At 41.7% G+C, this 20,952-nt stretch overlaps 2 protein-coding genes across 6 annotated transcripts in view; both read left to right on the plus strand.

Moving 5' to 3' along the window:
- Nucleotides 1-20,952, plus strand: part of LOC138787390 (uncharacterized) — a 406,633-nt gene that overhangs the window by 316,902 nt on the left and 68,779 nt on the right. The gene's annotated exons all lie outside the window — the stretch shown is intronic.
- The window catches only part of LOC138787389 (uncharacterized), a 111,352-nt gene that overhangs the window by 79,451 nt on the left and 10,949 nt on the right, over nt 1-20,952 (plus strand). For all 4 annotated transcript variants that reach the window (XM_069964661.1, XM_069964662.1, XM_069964663.1 and 1 more), the window contains 2 exons: nt 4,841-5,071; nt 17,338-17,496. In XM_069964661.1, the coding sequence (XP_069820762.1) occupies nt 4,841-5,071; nt 17,338-17,496 (390 nt within the window). The remainder of the gene's footprint in view (nt 1-4,840; nt 5,072-17,337; nt 17,497-20,952) is intronic.

The following is a 20,952-nucleotide window of genomic DNA, read 5'->3' on the forward strand; positions in this document are numbered from 1 at the left end:
AAAGCTTCAAAATCAAGATTATACTCAAACCAAGACTATTGGGACAAAACAGCTGTAGGATAGTGAATACACAACATAAAATCTGTTAACAAATTTCTATAAAATGTAAAAATTAGAACATCTGCATTTATTACTTAGCATTCGCTGTGTCTTTAAGGCCTACTTTTTGCTGTTATTCTGAATCATTATATTAAACATAACAATTTTATTGCCAGCTTTATCACTGTTCCTAGGCAGTGTCATTACTTTTCAGGAGAAATTCAGAGGAATAATCTGTATTGTCACAGTTTACAAGACCAGTGAGTCCCTTTAGGCTATTGGCTATATACACTGGTCCTTCATCACTGTCAAGGGAAAAGATGGACTTTTTTACTGCCTTGGCTTTATATATTGTTTTTATGTTTTGTTTCTCTTGTGCAGATATTAAAGTTTTGGGGATGTATTCTACTGATTCTACTGTATACTTTTATAACAGAAGTAAAATATAGAACATTTCAATTTTAACATATCTTTAGTGTTAACACTTTTATTTTGTCCTACTGTTTCTCTTTTTTTAATTTTTTATTATTTTTTTAATTTACTGTTATAATTAAGCCCCTGTTACATGGGGCAACATAAAGAAGCAAACGAGGGCTGTCAGCGCTTGTTCGCTCCTCGTTCTCCGCTAGCTGCCGGCGCTATTACACACTGATGGTCTGGGCAGCCCATAGAGGATAGCAGCGATCTGCTGCCACCGCTCCTATTTTGCAAGGCGACAGCAGCATATCACTGTTACCACAGTCATTTGTCTTTCAACATGTTGAAAGACAAATTACAGCAACGATCAGCCGACATCGTTCATGTTGGCTGATCATTGCCCTCTATTACAAGGGACGATAATCACTCAGTGTATTAGAGCCTTAAGGATTCACAAGTTGTGGCCTTGGATGGTAGTTACTAATGGTGGTAATTAGAGAACTGTTAACTTCATCTGTACTTGCAATGAAACTGCAGCAATTCATGGTAAATTTTGTTGCGCTACCTTGCTAACTGATAGCTGCAACATTGCAATTTAACCTTTTTATTTTTTTTTCTATTAAAGCCATACTCTGAGCACACATAAAAATACAGGGAGGGCAGGGGGTGGTGGGGACATAATAATCAGGTGATACTTGCTCATCTCAGTGCCCCTGAAGCGCACGCCACTGCTCACAGTCACTACCGGTCTCCTGTATCATCCAGTTCCTGTGTCGTCATGACCCAGCAGGAGTACAGAGATGTCCTGCCTCACTCACTGATTTGCTGAGAGGGCTGTGATGTCACAGAACCAGGAGTGGCAGGTGACCGCGAGCAGTGATGCTCCGCTGTAGCGACACTGAATGGATATGCATCAGTAGATTATGTTCCAACCACCCCTGCCCTTTTATGTTTTTTTTTTTCTTCTTTAACGTTTGCCTGCAGTTCTGCTTTAAAGCGAATGTAGGAGTAGTGAAAAAAAATGTCACTACCTTGTTGGTGCCGCATGGCGATCTGGTGGCGTGGCCCTTTTTTTCAAAATGTTACCCAATTCTTGGTTGGAGCTGTTTTCTTCTTGTGCACCAGATTGCTCTATGCACTGGTCTAAATTCACAAGTAGTAAAGAAAATAATCAGCTCACCAACTGTTGGCTCTCTTCGGTGCTGCGGATCCACACCTGGCTGGTGTGCGCCAATATGTCCAAGGAAAACAATGATCCAGCACGTAGCAAAGAAAGATGCCTTTATTTTCCAAATGCAGGTAAAATCATGTGAATCACCATAGTGCAGGGACCCCACAGAGATCAGACGCGTTTCGAGCGCATGCGCACTCTTGCTCACTGACAATCCCTCCCACCACATTGCATACTTAAATACCCTGAAAACCAGGTGCATTGCACTAGCGTGGGAGTGGTTAAATGAACTTGTAGTATGCTATGAACATTGTTACAAAGTCAAAGCCTATATGTGTAGTTCTCCAAATTATATATACATAAATATAATAACATTATAGGACATAGTGCTAAGAAAAGGAAATGGATAAGATGATTAAGATTTACGTATTCAGTATTAGGTCTTGTTGCATCAGAAAAAGCTGTGCTATAAACACATGGGAAAATAAACAGCTGTAACCAATATAAAACATTTGACAATAATATATAAACATGATCAGCATTCCCCTATGTGTTTATAGTTACCTATCCAACCAAAACACATATAATATGAAAAATAATTCATTGTGACTACTATGTGTGATGTTGGAAAAAGATGTAAACCCAACAGTCACCGGTTGTGACCTGATCAATCTCAATGTTAAGCTATTAGGCGATATATATGGTGTGAACATGAGCCAAAAATGAACACAAAGAATGAAGTTTTGGTGATCATAAATGACAGAAAGGACATAAAAAAAATGTACACAACATGAAAATAATAAAACATAAAACATAAATGAAAAGAGAAAGAAAAATTTATGAAATGAAATTAATAATGAAATAATAATTCACGACGTACATTCATGCCCTCCGGGGCTCGTGTGCCTAATGTAAACTGCCAATAAGCCTCTCGATCACGTAAATGTTTGTATATATCACCACCTCTTGCTGATGGCACAATTTTTTCAATACCATAAATTGTGAAAAATCTACAGTTAGACTGATGGCAATTGATAAAATGTAGTGATGCACCTGATTTGTTTCTCAAAAGATTTCCAGTGATGTCATTCAAGTATTCCAATGCGCGAACTTTTAATTTTCTGCTGGTGCAACCAACATATTTTATGTTGCACATGGTGCACTCAATGACATACACTACATGAGTGGAATTACAATCAAAGTGTTGTTTAATGGAGAACTGATTAGAATGAGAGTTATTATTAAATGTACTACAAACTTTGGAAAAAGAACAGGTGCGGCACGGATGAGTCCCGCACTTAAAAAAGCCAAGCCGTTGGAGCCAGGTTGGGGACCTCTTATCTGATAGAACTAAACTCGGAGACAGCATGTCCCCAAGGGTCTTAGCCCTTTATGTTTTTTTTTTTCTTCTTTAACGTTTGCCTGCAGTTCTGCTTTAAAGCGAATGTAGGAGTAGTGAAATAAAATTTCACTACCTTGTTGGTGCCGCATGGCGATCTGGTGGCGTGGCCCTTTTTTTCAAAATGTTACCCAATTCTTGGTTGGAGCTGTTTTCTTCTTGTGCACCAGATTGCTCTATGCACTGGTCTAAATTCCCCTAGTGTAATGATATCCCCTCCCCTCATTGACACCCCTCCATTAGAATCAAACATGGGTATGTTACTGAGGGGAGGGCATACCGTCACACTACCGGACCCCCATCCAGTGCATAGGGCGGGCCATTTCACAATCGCGGGCAGCAGGCAACATTTTAAAAAAAGGACTGTGCCGCCTTGATTCCACTCCAGTCACGACAGAGTAGTGAAAAAAAAATTCACTACTCCTACTGGTACATTTGCTTGAAGTTCCTGGTTGTGCAAGTCTATCATCCATACTAGTGAATGGGGTTGTGTTGTGACTCAGAAGCAACCATGGCCAGGATGGATGTGGTGTCATCTTGGCCACTTGTCTGCTGTGTCACAAAAAGACCCCATTAACAAGACCCCATAGAACTGATTTCTGTTGCAGAAATTTCTACAACAAAACTGCTGCATATGACTTTACTGTAACACTTGTGGCACTAAGACCAAGAACAATTAAAATGAAGACACTGAAGGCTTTTATGGCTTTGTTGTGGCAAACACCTAGTTATTGATGTTTTTTAATACTGCAAACTGAACAGTTATAAAAAAAAAACACAAAAAAGTAATGTATGAATAATAATGGATAAAATATTGTTTTGTGTGTTGTATTGTTTTGCTAGATTTCACATTCACTGTATAGTTACTGTTCTGCGCTGTTATGTAAAATTCATAATATATAAGAAAGCTTTTTATTATGTGGCTGGACAAAAATGCTGTGAACTTGTTTGTTCTTTTTAGTCATTTTTTCAGATGGAAAAAAAAGGAAGGAAAAGAAACAATGTGATGCGTCCAGCAGAACATCAGTATCTTGTTTCTTGCTTTAGGCCGCTTATCTTAGTCAGATCTTTAAAATATGTTTAGATATTGATTTCAAAAGCCGATTGTCCTGTCTGGTGTTTTAGTAGATCTTGTTTATTTCAAAAGTTTGAAAGACGATTCTTCCATGACTTGGAGCATTTTCTGTGACATTCAAACACGAGATAGCCATTATATAAATGGGTGCGCGCGTGTGTGTGTGTGTGTGTGTGTATATATATATATATATATATATATATATATATATATATATTATAAACAGAGAAACGCGTCCAGCATATCCCAGTATGTGCACGCTCCATTGTGTGACTTTTCAGGCTTGTGCGGCCGCTATTCAATGAATAGCGTCCACACAAAACTGACATGTCAGTTTTTCGTGCGGCTGCTAGGGATCCCGGCCGGTAATATCCGCTGGAAGTTATCTGTGCGGATTCCGTAATGTGAAAACATACTTAATCAGCAAGCCCCTTTAGCTGGATGCCAGACACACTATGCAGCTATATACTGTTGAAGCACTCTTGTTTAACCCTTTATTACTAGGATATATATATATATATATATATATATATATATATATACACACAGTATATTATATTTATTTATTAGATGTATTCCTGTCTCGTGAAAGAAACACGTTAAGACTTCACTTTAAACGTGTTAAACTAATTTGCTCATATCACTAAGGATTCGTTAGAAAGTATCTGCAGGTAATTATGAGGTGTGAAGATGTTTGATGTTATTGTTTGACCTTTTAAACTTTTCTTGTTTTCAACAGAGTGCGCTTGAAGGGAAACTTAGCACGTTGTTCAGACACCTGCACGCTGCAAGACAAACACTGAGCGTTATTTTAGCCCCAGGAACAGAACCGACACAGTCGGCACATCACACACTTCCAGGAGTCACATATTCCAGGTTAATGAATCATTTAACAAAATGTAACCAGTCCTTGGAGGAATGTTGCAGAGATTTGCTGACAATGACCCTAATTGTACCATCTGCACCTTGGGTGAGTGGAATCCTATTGTTTCTCTTTGTTGTACAGCATCATTATCAATATTATGTATTTATTTTTATTTATTTGAATTTCACTCATAAAGACAAAAAATGTAATACTTTATTGGACTATGTAAACTATACGTTATACCCAATACATTTGTGTAAAAGAAAATTTGTGTATAAAATTTTCTTTGAACGTTTTTTGTCTCTGCTCACCCCACTCCCTAACTTCAGTTCATCAGGCTTCACTAATGTATGTTTGGATTGGTAGGCATCCCAGTGTTGAGAACCTTGTCGATTGCATGTTATATATTATAGTCTGATCTATTAAAATATAACATTATTGTTACCACACGGTGAACGGTGTAAACGGAAGAAGTAAAAAAACTCCATAAATGCTGATTTTTTTAAAATTATGTCAGAAAAAAAATAATAAGCAATCAAAAATTTTCTTTTACACTAATATAATACTAATAAAAACTAGAGATCATGGGCCAAAAAATTACACCCCATCCAACCCTGTAGGTAAAAAATAAATAAGTGTCATGGCTCTTAGAAGGTGAGGAGGAACATTGCATTAATTTGACCTGGACACCCAGGCATCAATGACCTCAGTCATGAAGGGGTTAAAATGGTAGTTAGTAGTTAGTTACACTTTAAACTATGTGAATTAGAAAGAAGTTACAGACTGATTAAATATAGAACTGTGTGATGGAGGCTTTAACCCCTTAGTGACCGCCGTGCTGCCTTTTCACGGCGGCCGCTAATAGGCTTTATTCCGACGCGTACGCCTTTTAACGGCGTACGCATCGGAATGAATTGCCGCCCGGCGGCGGCAGTGCGGGGGATCAGCTGTCAGTGTGACAGCTGACCCCCTACTGTAACTGCCCGGAGCGGAGGATTCTCCGCTCCGAACAGTTTAACCCGTTAAATGCCGCTGTCAAAGCATGACAGCGGCATCTAACGGGTTCCGGTGTGTACCGGATGGTGCCGCAGGTCCACTTACATGATCGGAGGTCCCGCGGCGCCGTCCGGTCCCCCGACGTCTCCATGGTAACTCCGGGGGCCTAATGAAGGCCCCCGGGCTTACTATGGATAAGCCATCCTGCTGACAGGGATGGCTGTGCTACTGCCTGTCAGCAGGATGGTCACATGATACAATACACTGTATTGCAAAAACCTACACAAATGTGGTATCGCCGTAACCATAGTGACCCAGAGAATACAAGTATTATGTTATTAGTGACCGCCGATATGAATTTTTACGGCGATCACTAATGGGCTCTATTGTGCTGCCATCAGCTCTTTATGGCGATGGCGCAGAATAGTGCAGCAGCGCCGGTAAGGCCCACAGCCCCCTCCTCTCAGCTACCGGAGGTCGCTGAGAAGTTGGGGCAGAGTGTGGGCTCAGTACCAGTATAACGGCGGCCACCGATACTTTCATCTCCTCTCACCGTTAATCCACAGTGAGAGGCGATGAATACATGTCCCCCCCGGAATAACCTTAGTGTTCACAGTGATTAATTCCTTAGGGTACAAACACACTTGCCGCATCGGCAGTGAGTTTCTCGCTGCGTATTCGCAGTGAGACTCGCTGAGGATCCCTGCCCTGTGTACTCAGTGGCAGACAAACTCGCAGCAGGGATGTACATCCCTGCTGCGAGTTTGTCCAAAGGCCGACCCGTTAACCCCCCGCCGGAGACTATACATCACCTGGTCCCGACTATACATCATCTGGTCCTTCGCTGATTCCCGACACGCCCCGCTCGGTCAATCAGTGCGCTGCCCCACCGCAGCACTGATTGGCTGAACGGGCCATGAAGACGTCGGGAGCCCCGTAGCCGGGATCAGGTGACGTATAGTCTCCGGCGGCCTGGGAGTTAACGGGGCAAGCTGCGGACAAACTCGCAGCAGGGATGTACATCCCTGCTGCGAGTTTGTCTGCCATTGAGTACACATGGCCGGGATCCTCAGCGAGTCTCGCTGTGAATATGGAGGGAGATGAGGCACCAAAACAGGACAACAAAGAGTTAATTTACAGCTACATCACCAGGCTATCTCCTCTGACAGTAAGCACTGACCTCTAAATACGGCTTTCACCCAGCTCTGTGTTGTGTAATCCTTTGTTCTCTGCTTTCTGCTGCCGACTAATCTTCCTCCCCCCTCCCCTCTTTATAGAACAGACAGGGTTGTGTCTGATGCAACAAGTCACAATTTCCTGATATGTTGCAGTGAATGGAAAAGAGGAGGGGGGGGGGGACTATTGATTTCTGCCAAAAATAAAATAAATACGATAGTGACTCTTTAAGGTAACCTATATGATTATCAGATTCGAAAGGTCCTTTCACCCGGGAAAAATGCATGCAGTCATGGAAACTGACAGCTCGGATATACAGCACATTTATCTGTGCTGTCAGTTTCCAGATCACACATTAGTACATACCTAGCGCGCTGCTGCTGTGATCATCCTGTTCTCTGGCTCTCCCATCCAGCCGCTGTGTCTTCTGGACCCACAGTCTGAAGATACAGTGGTTGGACGGGAAAGTCAGCGAATAACAGCAGCTCACTAGGTAAATATGCACTGCTGTGTGATCTGGAAACTGACAGCACGGATAGCTGTCAGTTTGCCTTGATCATTATTGGCCTCACATCCCTTGTTTACACAGGGAGATGTGAGGTCAATAACGAAACATGGAGATATGCACGGGCATTAACAATAAATTGTGGAGCATGTTCTGAAGACACGATCAGCCGAGGACGTCTACCTTGTCCTACCTGATTGGTCACAAGAGTGTTTTTTTGCAACACTCCTGGCTGATAATCGGCCTGTGTAAAAGGTCCTTAAAGTGTACCTGTCGTTATACAAAACTGTCATTGACATGTCAAATGTCTCAAAAATCTGGAGATAGAGCGAGGAGAAGACGCACTGCAGCATGTCCACTCTCCACTCTGATTTTAAAAAATGATACGGACTTATAATGGGCTCAGAACCTCAGACACTCAGACCCGGACTGATCAAAACTTTTGACATGTCTCTATGACATGTCAAAAGTTTTGTATAACGACAGGTACACTTTAAGGTGCCAAACCACAGACTGCTGATAAGTAAATCTGCTATCAAAAGTAGAACATAACCATGCCTCGTTGAATAAATAAAATAGTTGTTGACTTCTAAAAATATAAGATCTATAATATAATTCTGGGGCTTAGACCAGTGCTTCTGAAATTGTCAGATGCAAAACCCAGTTTTTGCGAGGAGTTGGTGTGAATGTACTCATATTTAGAGATGATCGAACAGGGCCAAGGTTCAGGTTCGTACAAACCCAAAACATCGGCATTTGACTCCCGCTGCCTTCCTGTTCCGTGGGCAAGCTGGAGACAGCCCGAGTACCGCCTGGAAGACTGCGGGAGTCAAATGCCGATGTTTCGGGTTCGTGCGAACCTGAACCTCGGCCCTGTTCGATCATCTCTACTCATATTCTGCACAGGCTTTTGTTCTGGTGGCACCAATCTCTGGTTTAGCAACATAGTTGGCTCCTTTTCTGCTTATTTTAATGTAACAGTAGGTAACAGGATCAAATAAAATGAGAGGGAAAAAACAGAATTTTAAAATGTTACAATGTACTTTGATCAATATTGAGTTCCAGACACCACCATGTACTGGCAGGTGAGGCCTAATGGATAAAAGAATAAGTGGCTCTGGCTTAGACTGATAAAAGCCATTTTTTTTCTTCCTAGTATAAACACACACTTCACTTAATTTTCTTAATTTTTTTTTCTGTAGTTTTGTAACTTTTGAACAGGCTGACAGATTTCATTTAAATTTCCCCGCAGGTATCTGCCGCAGTAAAGAAATGTTTCTGCATCTTTACAGCACATAAAGCTACATAATAAATTAATAAATTCTGTGGGGAATATTTTCCCATTTAATCTTTAATGGTTACTTAGCTCAAAGCTAATTTTTACACTCTTTTTGAACTTGAATCATAATACAGAAGGGGACCTTAGGTCGCTTTGTACCTTGAAAAAAAAGAATATGAAGTATTTGTCTGTTTATTTGTGCATTTTTATGTGATCTGTATGAATTCTAAGCTGCCAATCATGTTTACTCCTTTGACAATACTGCCGGAGAATTTAGTAATTTACCTACTATTTTTTTTATTATAGTAGAAATGTGATGATAAAATAAATAAATATACATATATATAATCACATTTCTATTATAATAAAAAATACTATATATATATATATATACACATACACACACACATATACTTTATTTATTTATTTTTTTCATGGTTTTTCTTATTAACATTAAGCATTTCATCTGTAATTAAGAATTTCTCAATGCTGTTTTACAGGCATACGCTTTAATTCCTGCTTCTGCATTTGTTCCTTCATTCTAGCAATTGGCAGGGGTCTCACCCAGACCCCCACATGTCAAAAGTTTGTTTAAATGATGCAAATGATGAATATTCTGTAAATACTTACTGTGATGTGAGGTGCATACATTTCTTTTATCACTTAAGCCCCTATTACTTGGGCGATCTCCGGGAGCAAGTGAGCATCGACCTGTCAGATCAGCACTCACTTGCTCCTCTTTCCCCACTTGCTGCAGGCGCTATTACACGCGCCGACAGTGAGCGGGGAAGGGGGCCGCAGAGAGCTGCTGGGAGGCTGCCGGGGCGATTGTTAGATCGTCTGGGGCGCCCATAGGAGATAGCGGCGGTCTATCAAGGTCGTGTTGAACATGTTGAAAGGCAACGATCAGCTGACATTGTTTGGCTGATCGTTGCCTTTTATTGCACAAAGTACTTATGGGCTGTAATGGCTGATAATCATCCAAATACGGCTGATAGTTGCTTCGTGTAATAGGGCCTTTATATGCACAATACCTGTCACAAATTAAGCCTAGGTTCACACTTCTGTCAAGGTGCCACAGTATGGAGCCTTACTGTTTTTTCAAGCCTGAACACTAAAGGCCCTCTTACACAAAGTGATTATCGCTCGTATGTGGCAAAATCGCTTTGGTAATCGTGTTGTGTAATCTAAGGCAATGATCAGTCATCATGAGCAATGTCGGCTGATCATGGTCTTACGTTGTATTTCAACATGTTGAAAGACAAACGACCTTGCCTTGATTGCAATGATCTGCTGTTTTTTGTCTGCTTGGATTCTGCTAAATAAATTGATTTTGTGCTGGAGCTCCCCAAATGGAGCCCTGGTGGAAGGGTGAAGCAAAATCATCAGTTTTAAAAATGTGATGTCAGTTAGTAAATATTTTTGAAAACCAAGAACAGGCAGACTAGACATGACTGTTCTTATTTGCGTTATTGCTTTTGTTTATAACAGAAGCCACATGGCTCTGCTTGATCCGTTGCAAAACACATGCCAATGGTGAACCCCTTTATAGAACTCTGCCGTGGTGTTTGTCATTTTGGCCGTGGTGTTTGTCATTTTGTGGCTCTGTTCACACTATGCCTGATGGATATGATTATATACCCAAAAGAAACCGTACAAACATTCTAGGTTCTATCTGGACTACTTCTGTCAAAAGCGTTCCTCTTGGTGTATTTGGACAAGTTTACACTTGACATAACAAAAAATGATGAGAGAGCGAACTGCTTTCGGACCAAAAGTCCGAGCAGTTCGCTCATCTCTACTTTTTACCTTTTTTGTTTGGCCTGAAGAATGTGAACATACCGTATCTATTTTTGATCCAGCCGCAAAAAAGTATGACTTGAAATGAAAAGTTTATTTTGCATTACATAATAAAACCCCAGCTAATTAAGTGTATCCTATTTTGGAAAAAATATTTTAGTCTTTTAATCAGATTTATATGTTCTAATGCAGTTTAACGTCCCTGCAAATTAGCCATTAACAATTTTGTAATTTCCTGGATAAATGTTTTCTTCTCAGATGTTTCCTGCTAACTAGATGTTTTCCTAGGTACAGTTAATGGTTGGGATTCCATTATAGTACACTTTTCTTTATTTTTAATTATATTTTGATCCTATAAACAGCGCATGCTTTTACTGTAATGAAGTAAAGTTATAATGTAGGTCCACCTCCTCTGAGATTTCCTAGAGGGGCTTTTATATCTCTCTTAACTGCCCAGTTTATAAACTGTATCTTTTATGAAATGTCTGCACATTGACAATCTTTTGCTAAATGCCACTTATTATTATGGTATTAAATGCTTCACATAAAATTAATGATATTACAAGGTGAGAGGGCAGTGAGATGCTAGCGAAGATGAGAAGCTGTGCTCTAGAGGAGTTGTGAAATGAAGTGCTGGTCCAGTGGGGCTTCAAAGCCGTTCTCTTGGTGTGGCAAAAGCCATCCTCTAGTCTGGTGGGGTTATGGAGCCATTCTCTAGCCTAGTGGGATGATGGAGCCATCCTCTAGTCTAGTGGGATGATGGAGCCATCCTCTAGTCGAGTGGGGAAATGGAGCCATCCTTTAGTCTAGTGGTGCTATAGAGTCATTCCTTAGCTGGGGGGGCTGCCCGGGGGATCGCTGATGGTCCGGGCAGCCCATAGGATATAGCAGCGCCTGCTGCCGATGCTCCTATTCAACGGAGCGACGGCAGCAGATCGCTGCTATATCAGTCGCTTGTTTTTCAACATGTTGAAAAACAAGCGACTGCAACGATCAGCTGACATGAACGATGTCGGCTGATCGTTGCACTCTATTCCACGGGACGAATATCGTTCGTAGCGGCCGATATCGGCCGAATACGAACGATATTGCTCCTCTAAACGACCCGTGGAATAGGGCCTTTAGTCTAATAGGGCCATAGAGTCATTCCTTAGTCTGTTGGGGCTATAGAGTCATTCCTTAGTCTAGTGGGGGAATAGAGCCATTCCTTAGGGCCCTATTCCACCGGACGATTATCGTTCAGATTATCGTTAAATCGTTCGAATCTAAACGATAATCGTTTGGTTGAAATGCAGTTAACGATTAACGACCGAACGAGAAATCGTTGATCGCTTTATAAGACCTGGACCTATTTTTATCGTTGCTCGTTCGCAAAACGTTCGCAAATCGTTCGGTTGTTCGCAATAGATACGAACGCAATAGCAAAGAAATAGCAAAGAAAAAACTCGCAATTACAATCATAAGTAAAGATTATCGTTCCATGGAAATGAGTGAACGTTTTTAGGTCTTTCGCAATAGCGGTCGTTTGAGATTGTTAATCGTTAACGATTATGCAAACGATAATCGTCCGGTGGAATAGGGCCCTTAGTCTAGTGGGGCTATAGAACCAATCCTTAGTCTAATGAGATAATGGAGCCATCCTCTAGTCTAGAGGGGCGATGGAACCATCCTATAGTCTAATAGGGTGGTAGAGCTATCCTCTAGTCTAATGGAGCTGTGGAGCTGTCCTCAAGTCTAATTGGGCTAAGCAGCCATCATCTAGTGTACTTGAGCTGTGAAGCCATCTTCATATCTGATTGTCCTAAGGAGCCATGTTTAGGTATAATGGGGCTGTACAACCATCCTCTAATCTGGTGTTGCTGTAGAGTCCTCTTTTCTAGTGAGACTATAGAGCCATTCTTTAATTTAGTGAAGCTGTCTTCTGACATCCCATAAATCGGTTAAGAAATTGGTTTAAGTGTGTTTTTCTCTTTAAAGGAGCTAAAATATTGAATTTCTTTATTAGATCACACAAAACCTCGTTTTAAGAAATTTCTGTTGTGTCTTCATGTTGCTGTCAGATACTTATAATGGGGTGCTAGGCAGGAGACCTCATTTGTTTTACTGATTGCAAGTGGATTCGTCCAGTGCATCCTGTTGACTGCTGAAGCACAAACAATGCAGCTTGGCACTAGTCTATACTTCATAATCTTGGGACAGGCCTGATTAATAGTTATGTAAAGACTTATCATGTAGGACTTTACTTCAGTATTCACCAATATATATATATTAATGATATTACATTATTTGTATAGCAAGAGCATACTCAGCAGGACCTTGTCCATATTGTATTCTCTTTTTCCACTCTGAATTTACAATCTAGTTTCCTTATGTCAACTATATCCTATATACACTGTACCTGCATAGTTGTTAGAGTCAATTTACGGGAAACCATTAATCCTATTAGTATCCGGTTAGTGTCCGGTTTTATTCCGCACTTCACAAAGAAAAGAAAATAAGCACAGTGAATAAAAGGAGCAGGATTAAAACAAATATAATCGCTTTGGATTTTATGGTCTGTAGTGAATGAATTAAATCACAGCAATAAATTGGCTTCTCCAATATTAAAGCGAATGTACCATCAGGTACATCGCTTTAAGTTTTTTTATATGAATAGATCGGCGGTGGATGCAGTCAATGGAACCGTATCACAGAGGGGGGAGAGGTTTCGTCACACTGGGGGCAAAAGGGCTCGCCTCCAGTGCTTCAGGCCGGGCCGGTGCCCAGGAATAGACCGGCGCCGTGTGTTGGAACCAGGCCGCGGTTCAAAAAAAGGACCGCACCACTGGCATCCCCACGCTGGCGTTGGTCTATTCATATAAAAAAAACTTTAAATGATGTAACTGATGGTACATTCGCTTTAAATGGGGCAATTTTTCTCTACTGTCCACAGTGCTGAACTCGGGCCTACATAAAAAAGTCATGGAACAGATCCTATGTCTTTATATCGGACCTCCATCCCTTCCCTGCTCATCCACTTCCCCTTCTCAGCCTGTAAAGAGTCAATTCACATGAAATAGATGATAAATTCATTTGAATAGAGCCTCACTATAAGCCTCACTAAATAAGTATATCACTTATTGGATTATTTATTTTATGCACTTTTAGGCTGGGTTCACACTACGTATATTCCAGTCAGTATTGTGGTCCTCATATTGCAACCAAAACCAGGAGTGGATTAAAAACACAGAAAGGATCTGTTCCCACAATGTTGAAATTGAGTGGATGGCCGCCATATAACAGTAAATAACTGCCATTCACAAGCCAAAAAGACAGAAATGGCTGCACATTGCACCCATGGCTGACACGAAAGCTTATTCAGCTACATTTAAAACCAACATCAGAAGTTAGTATATAATTTGTCCAAACCATATTGCCTCATGTACCACGTGCAGGTCTTCTGATACACATGAGTCCCTAACCAAAAGACATCACTGTGCCGGTCAGCGACCACAATCCCCGCATTACCTGCGCAAGCAGAGAAGGGGGGCCATGGAATGGCCCTGCAACCCCATTGTCACAGGACCAGACCCTAAAGGGCCCCCCCCCGAACCCCGCAGGCGCCACCGGCGGAAAAAGTGGACGCCAAGCAACACAAGTGTGAACAAGCTCTTACCTCTCTCCATTCCTCTGCAGGTAGAATGGGAGAATACTAGGAGATCCTCCCCTTATGTACACAGGTGCTTCCTGCTAATTTGGATCACATGGGTCCTACAAAGCACGAGTGCTAGCCACAATGAAAAAAGGGACAGAATACATAAAATATGCACAAGCCAAAAAGACAGAAATGGCTGCACATTGCACCCATGGCTGACACGAAAGCTTATTCAGCTACATTTAAAACCAATCAGAAGTTAGTATATAATTTGGCCAAACCATATTGCCTCAATAACTGCCATTATTTCAATACAACAGCCATTGTTTTAAAATAACAGCAAATATTTGCCATTAAATGGCGGCCATCCACTCAATTTCAACATTGTGTGAACAGATCCTTTCTGTGTTTTTTATCCACTCCTGGTTTTGGTTGCAATATGAGGACCACAATACTGACTGAAATATGCGTAGTGTGAACCCAGCCTTAATAGTGTCTTTTTAAGAGGACTACTCAAAAATTATTTTTCAGGCTGCAAACACACAGGGCGGATCCGCAGTGGATTTCTCGCTGCAGATCCCTGCCCTGTAATGTCTATGGGCAGACATACTCGCAGTGGGATTGACATCCCGCTGCCAGTATGTAAAGAGACCGCTCCACGATCCGCCTTGCTTTGGGAGTAGGGATGGTCCGAACCGAGTTCGGTTCGGGTTCGTACGAACCCAAACTCTCGGTAATGATTCCCGCTGTCTGCCCGCTCCGTGGAGCGGGTGGATACAGCGGGAGCACCGCCTGGAAAACTGGGATACAGCCTATGGCTATGGCTGTATCCCAGTTTTCCAAGCGGTCCTCCCGCTGTATCCACCCGCTCCACGGAGCGGGCAGACAGCGGGAATCTGATGCTGAGCGTTCGGGTTCATAGGAACCCGAACCTCGGCAGTTTCGTACCATCCCTATTTGGGAGTTTCCAGCTAGACATCCCGCTCGGCCACAGCCGCAGCACACTGATTGGCTAAGTTGGACGTCTAGCCGGGAACCCCCGAAGCAAGCCCGATCGCAGAGAAGGTAATGTGTATGCTCCGGCGGGGGAGGGGGGTACAGACGGACGTTGTTAACGGGGTGGTCCCTTTACATCCCCGCAGCTGTATGTCAATCGCACTGTGAGTATGTCGGCAGGGATCTGTGAGTATGTCGCTGCAAATTCACAGCGAGAAATCCACTGCGGATCCGCCCTGTGTGTTTGCAGCCTTAGGCCGGTCTCAGCCCGGATCATCATGGCCGGTACTTAAGTACCGGCCGGATGATCTTTCCTCCGTGGAGCTCTGATGCGGGCGCATCAGTGCGCGCCTGCATCAGAGCTTCCCATAGCACAGAGTGAAGCAAGCAGCCGGAGCCGCTCGCTTCACTGTGTGAACTGACAGGTCCTTCTGCGCGAGGAATTCATTGAATTCCGTCCGCAAATAATGGATCTGTCAGTTGTTTGCGGCGCCGTATGGGAACCGGCCGGAGCGTATACGATGTGTGTACGCTCCAGCCGGGATCCCATAGCAAACAATGCTATGTTCCACCCTGCAAATCTACGGCTGTAGTTCTGCGGCGAGAACTACGGCCGTAGATTTACGTAGTGTGAACATAGCCTAAATGTGTTTAATAGTCTCCACTGATGCCCCCAAAAATTTAAATATGCACTCGGTTGCGAGTCTCAAAACACGGGATAGCCAGATATCTCTAGCCTGTTGCCACAGGGTGCCTTCATGATGAGGAGAGCACCACACCACCCTGAAAGATAGCCCCTTAAGTCCAACTCGGTTGCGAGCATTGGAACATAAATAGGAAAACAACAGGGTGGCCCCTTTTTGTCAACGTCTAACTCAAGGTGCGAGTAGTGCGATCATGACAAGGGCTTGCCGAGGCAGGCATCCATCAACAGACAGCCGTTTCGGCGTATTTGCCCCTCGTCAATGTGGAGCAGGATTCTGGCTAGTTGGGGCAATGACAAATCAACCAACAAAACACAGTAATCACTGAACTCAAGGAGATCAGTTAAAAAATTCCAATGAAGTACTCACCAAAAAAATTTAAATATGCAAAACAAGAGTCCGTGGAGCCTCGGTTGCGAGTCTCAAAACACGGGATAGCCAGAATTCTGCTCCACACAGATGAGGGTCAAATACCCCGAAACGGCTGTCTGTGGATGGATGCCTGCCTTGGCAGGCCCTTGTCATGATCGCAATACTCGCACCTTGAGTTAGACATTGACAAAAAGGGGCCACCCTGTTGTTTCCCTATTTATGTTCCAATACTCACAACCGAGTAAGACTTAAGGGGCTATCTTTCAGGGTGGTTTGGTGCTCTCCCCATCATCGAGGCACCCCGTGGCAACAGGCTAGAGACATCTGGCTATCCCGTGTTTTGAGACAAGCAACTGAGGCTCAATGGACTCTTGTTTTGATGGGACAGGAAATCTTGTATGGATAAGAGACCGATCTTCTGGTTTTACCATATAATCACAAATCATCCAGACGATTCAACTCTGTTCTTATGAATGGTGGGGGTCTTCGTGGTTGAACCCCCCCCCCCACACACACACACACACACTAATCAGCCACCCCTTATCCTGGGAATAGAGGATAACTTCGTAAAAAACTTAAGCAAGTGGTGATAACTTTTATATGTGCATTTTTATAAGCACATATGGGCGGTTTTCAATAAAAAAATATAATTTTATGTTGATGTAAGTATCCTGGTTGCTCTCATGAGTGTGATATGTTTAGTAGATTGCGGTTACACATGGGGGCATATAAGGCGAGCTATAAACATTTAGCTAGCTTAAACTGTCCATGCTTTGATTTCCATTCATGTTTATGACTTTGTAATTCCTCATATATTATCTGTTTATTCAGCTTGTTTCCACCTGGGTTTTATTGAAGAAGATGCTTTCTTGGTTTCCACCGGTTGACTTTATTATGTTTGTATTACAGGCAAAAATTGAGTGTTCTGTGAGCCAGGAATTTACAGTGGAGAATGTTCTTGCAGTATTGCCAGCATTTCCCAAAGGTGCTCCTCAGCAGCGGGCAAAGAGAGCGGCTGAAGCATTAGTGAAAGCTGCCAATTATTCCCGGCTAATGGCAATGCAACAGGTATCTTAAGCGTTCCTTCAGCACAATCATTCAATCATCTATTCATTTTATAGTGCTCCACAATTGATCTGCTTGCTGTTACGTGTGAAGGAAAACTATTATTATAAACAGCTGCTCTGAAGTCTATGGAGCTTTCACAGATTCGAGCCTTTCCCAGCCAGGACCAGGAAACAGCTGCTTGAGTATGTTTTATTGCATGGATAGAGGCACATGATTCTGGAAAACCAAAACTACAGAAACACTTTCGAAATGGGCTGCCAAATCCGTGTAATACTTTCCATAGCGGCATGTCCCTTCATTCAAGACCCTGTTTAGCGTATGGATTATCCCTCGATCCCCCAAGTAAATTTTAATTGTCGGTTCCTGTCTACTTTTATCACACTGCAAATTGACACTATGAACATGAGGTATCTATGAAAGATAAAAGTCTTGAACCTATCGCAACTTTGTTTTACTGTGCATTAAAATTGGGAAGGTACACAAAAACTAGTAGTAGTCTAGTTAATAATTATATACCTATATCTTTTCCCATCCCTTTGGGAAAAAAAACATTAAGTTACTAATGGCTATGAGTATCTATCTACTCCACTATTCCCACAACCCCTTCCGAGACATCTAGTAGTAACAACAAGAGGGGACTAGTGGGGGAACTAGAAGACACTAGAATTGAAGTTGTGAGGGACTGGGTAGGTGACTATTATTTCTTTAAAGTGACACTGTCACCCCCTTTTTGCATTCTGACATCTCTACACGGGTGTAAAGGGAAATTTAGCGTTTTTCATACCTTATTTTATATCATACTTCATGGTGCTTGTTCAAGTAAAAAGTGTCCTTTTATCAACTGCAGATTGTATTAAGTGGGCGTGGCCTCGCTGCATTAGCGCCACTTAGCCCCGCCCCCTTGACACCTATTGGTTGGCCTACGTAAAGGGGGTGGGGTCTAGACCTTTCGGCCAGCCTGTTCCAATCTCCGGCGAGGGGGCGGGCTCCCACTTAACACAATCTGCAGTTGATAAAAGATGACTTTTTACTTGAACAAGCAACATGACGTATGATATGAAATAAGGTATGAAAACTGCTACATTTACCCTTTACACCCGTGTAGAGATGTCAGAATGCAAAAAGGAGGTGACAGCGTCACTTTAACCATACCCCCAGTAAGATATTAAAAAAAAAAAAAAAAAAGAAAATGGGACACCAGAAACACTTTTTTAAGGATTTTATTAATTGGCATTATTATCAAAAATGTGCTTCTTTGTCATTGAATATTTTATGATATCCTTAATATTACAGGTATTAAAGGGAAATTATGAGCAGGTTAGAAGAATTTGACCTGCAGATATGTCCCTATGTCCTATAGGGTGCTGAGGATGAAGGTAAGTTTTTTTTTACCTTCATCCTCAGTGCTGTTTTTATGTAATTTGTAGTGTAATTTATATGCTAATGAGTTTGTTTGGAGCACTGGGGTGGGACTACCAACCTATGTGCACCGATCCACCCTTTCTAATAAATATTGGGACAGTGCTCTTCAGAGATGCCACCCTAGTGCTCCTGTATGAATTTCCATTACAAAGGGTGTGCCAGCTGATGGTGGATCAGGAGGGTGGTAATCCCGCCCCCCAGTGCACCAAACCGCTTAAATAGCAAATGGATTAAACTACAAAGCTCATGAAAACAAACCGAGGATGAAGGTAAGAGACTTTAATTCAGCCTCTGTGCCCCATGGACTATAGGGACATACTAGCATGTTAGATGCTTCTTACCTTCTGAATTTCCCTTTGAAGCAGAACTTTGGCAAATCTACTGTAACATTTTAGTATTCATAGTGGAGCTTTTACACTTTAAAAAAAAAAATGATAGAAAAACACCTACAAATATCCATTATATTTACTTCTACTTTTTCTTTTGACACTTTTCTTTGATGTTTGCGGTCCTTTAACACATTTGGGTACACTTTTCAGCGATATTTATTTTCTATAATTCTTCGTAACCAGACATTGCTATTTGTCATATAAGCTGGTAAACATTTGAATTGCAGACCTTATTGTGCTCACTGTCACCAAGATGAAAATGTGACAGATATTTATACGTGGAAAAAATGTAATTTTTCCTCCACTCTGCAGGTGTTTGTTTTAGAGGCCAGAATACATACAGCACAGTGGAATCATTCTACATCTATTTTTTGCTGACAACAGGGAAGCAGGACCCAGCTGTGCTTATGAATCTTTTTGAAAATAAATACTGTCACACTGCCATGGTTCAAAACCCCTTTGTTTGAAAAATTAGACCAATGTATTTCACAGGATTTCTCTTTTTTCCATCCGCAAAAATTACTTTGCCATTCTTTTTTTCCTATTCATATTTATGATTTATTCACATAAAACATTGGTTTATTTTAGTAATTTTGACTAATATAACATAAAGGCTTCTGAGCAAAGAATTTAACTATTTCTGAAAGTGTTTTTTATTTTGTATGTTATTTTAATAGTGAATCCTGTCTATACTGTTAGGATTGTGTTTACTGACATTAGTTTTTTCCTTTTTTTTTTTAGAGTTTTCAGATAGATTTAAGTTTTCAGATATGTCAAAAATGTTTATTCTTTTTCAACTGATCTCCCTGGGTTCAGCATTCAAAACCTTGTCATTAGCTTTTTTTGCCAAGTACACTACCGTTCAAAAGTTTGGGGGCACCCAAACAATTTTGTGTTTTCCATGAAAAGTCACACTTCTTCACCACCATACGTTGTGAAATGAATAGAAAATAGAGTCAAGACATTGACAAGGTTAGAAATGATGATTCGTATTTGAAATAACATTGTTTTTACATCAAACTTTGCTTTCGTCAAAGAATCCTCCTTTTGCAGCAATTAAAGCATTGCACACCTTTGGCATTCTAGCTATTAATCTGTTGAGGTAAGCTGGAGAAATTGCAACCCACGCTTCTAGAAGCAGCTCCCACAAGTTGGATTGGTTGGATGGGCACTTCTGGCGTACCATACGGTCAAGCTGCTCCCACAACAGCTCAATGGGGTTCAGATCTGGTGACTGCGCTGGCCACTCCATTACCGATAGAATACCAGCTGCCTGCTTCTGCTGTAAATAGTTCTTGCACAATTTGGAGGTGTGTTTAGGGTCATTGTCCTGTTGTAGGATGAAATTGGCTCCAATCAAGCGCTGTCCACTGGGTATGGCATGGCGTTACAAAATTGAGTGATAGCCTTCCTTATTCAGAATCCCTTTTACCCTGTACAAATCTCCCACCTTACCAGCACCAAAGCAACCCCAGACCATCACATTACCTCCACCATGCTTAACAGATGGTGTCAGGCATTCTTCCAGCATCATTTCATTTGTTCTGCTTCTTACAAACGTTCTTCTTTGTGATCCAAACACCTTAAACTTGGATTCATCCGTCCACAACACTTTTTTCCAGTCTTCCTCTGTCCAATGTCTGTG

The sequence above is a fragment of the Dendropsophus ebraccatus genome, chromosome 3, assembly GCF_027789765.1.
Source record: "Dendropsophus ebraccatus isolate aDenEbr1 chromosome 3, aDenEbr1.pat, whole genome shotgun sequence".
Taxonomy (NCBI): Eukaryota; Metazoa; Chordata; class Amphibia; order Anura; family Hylidae; genus Dendropsophus; species Dendropsophus ebraccatus.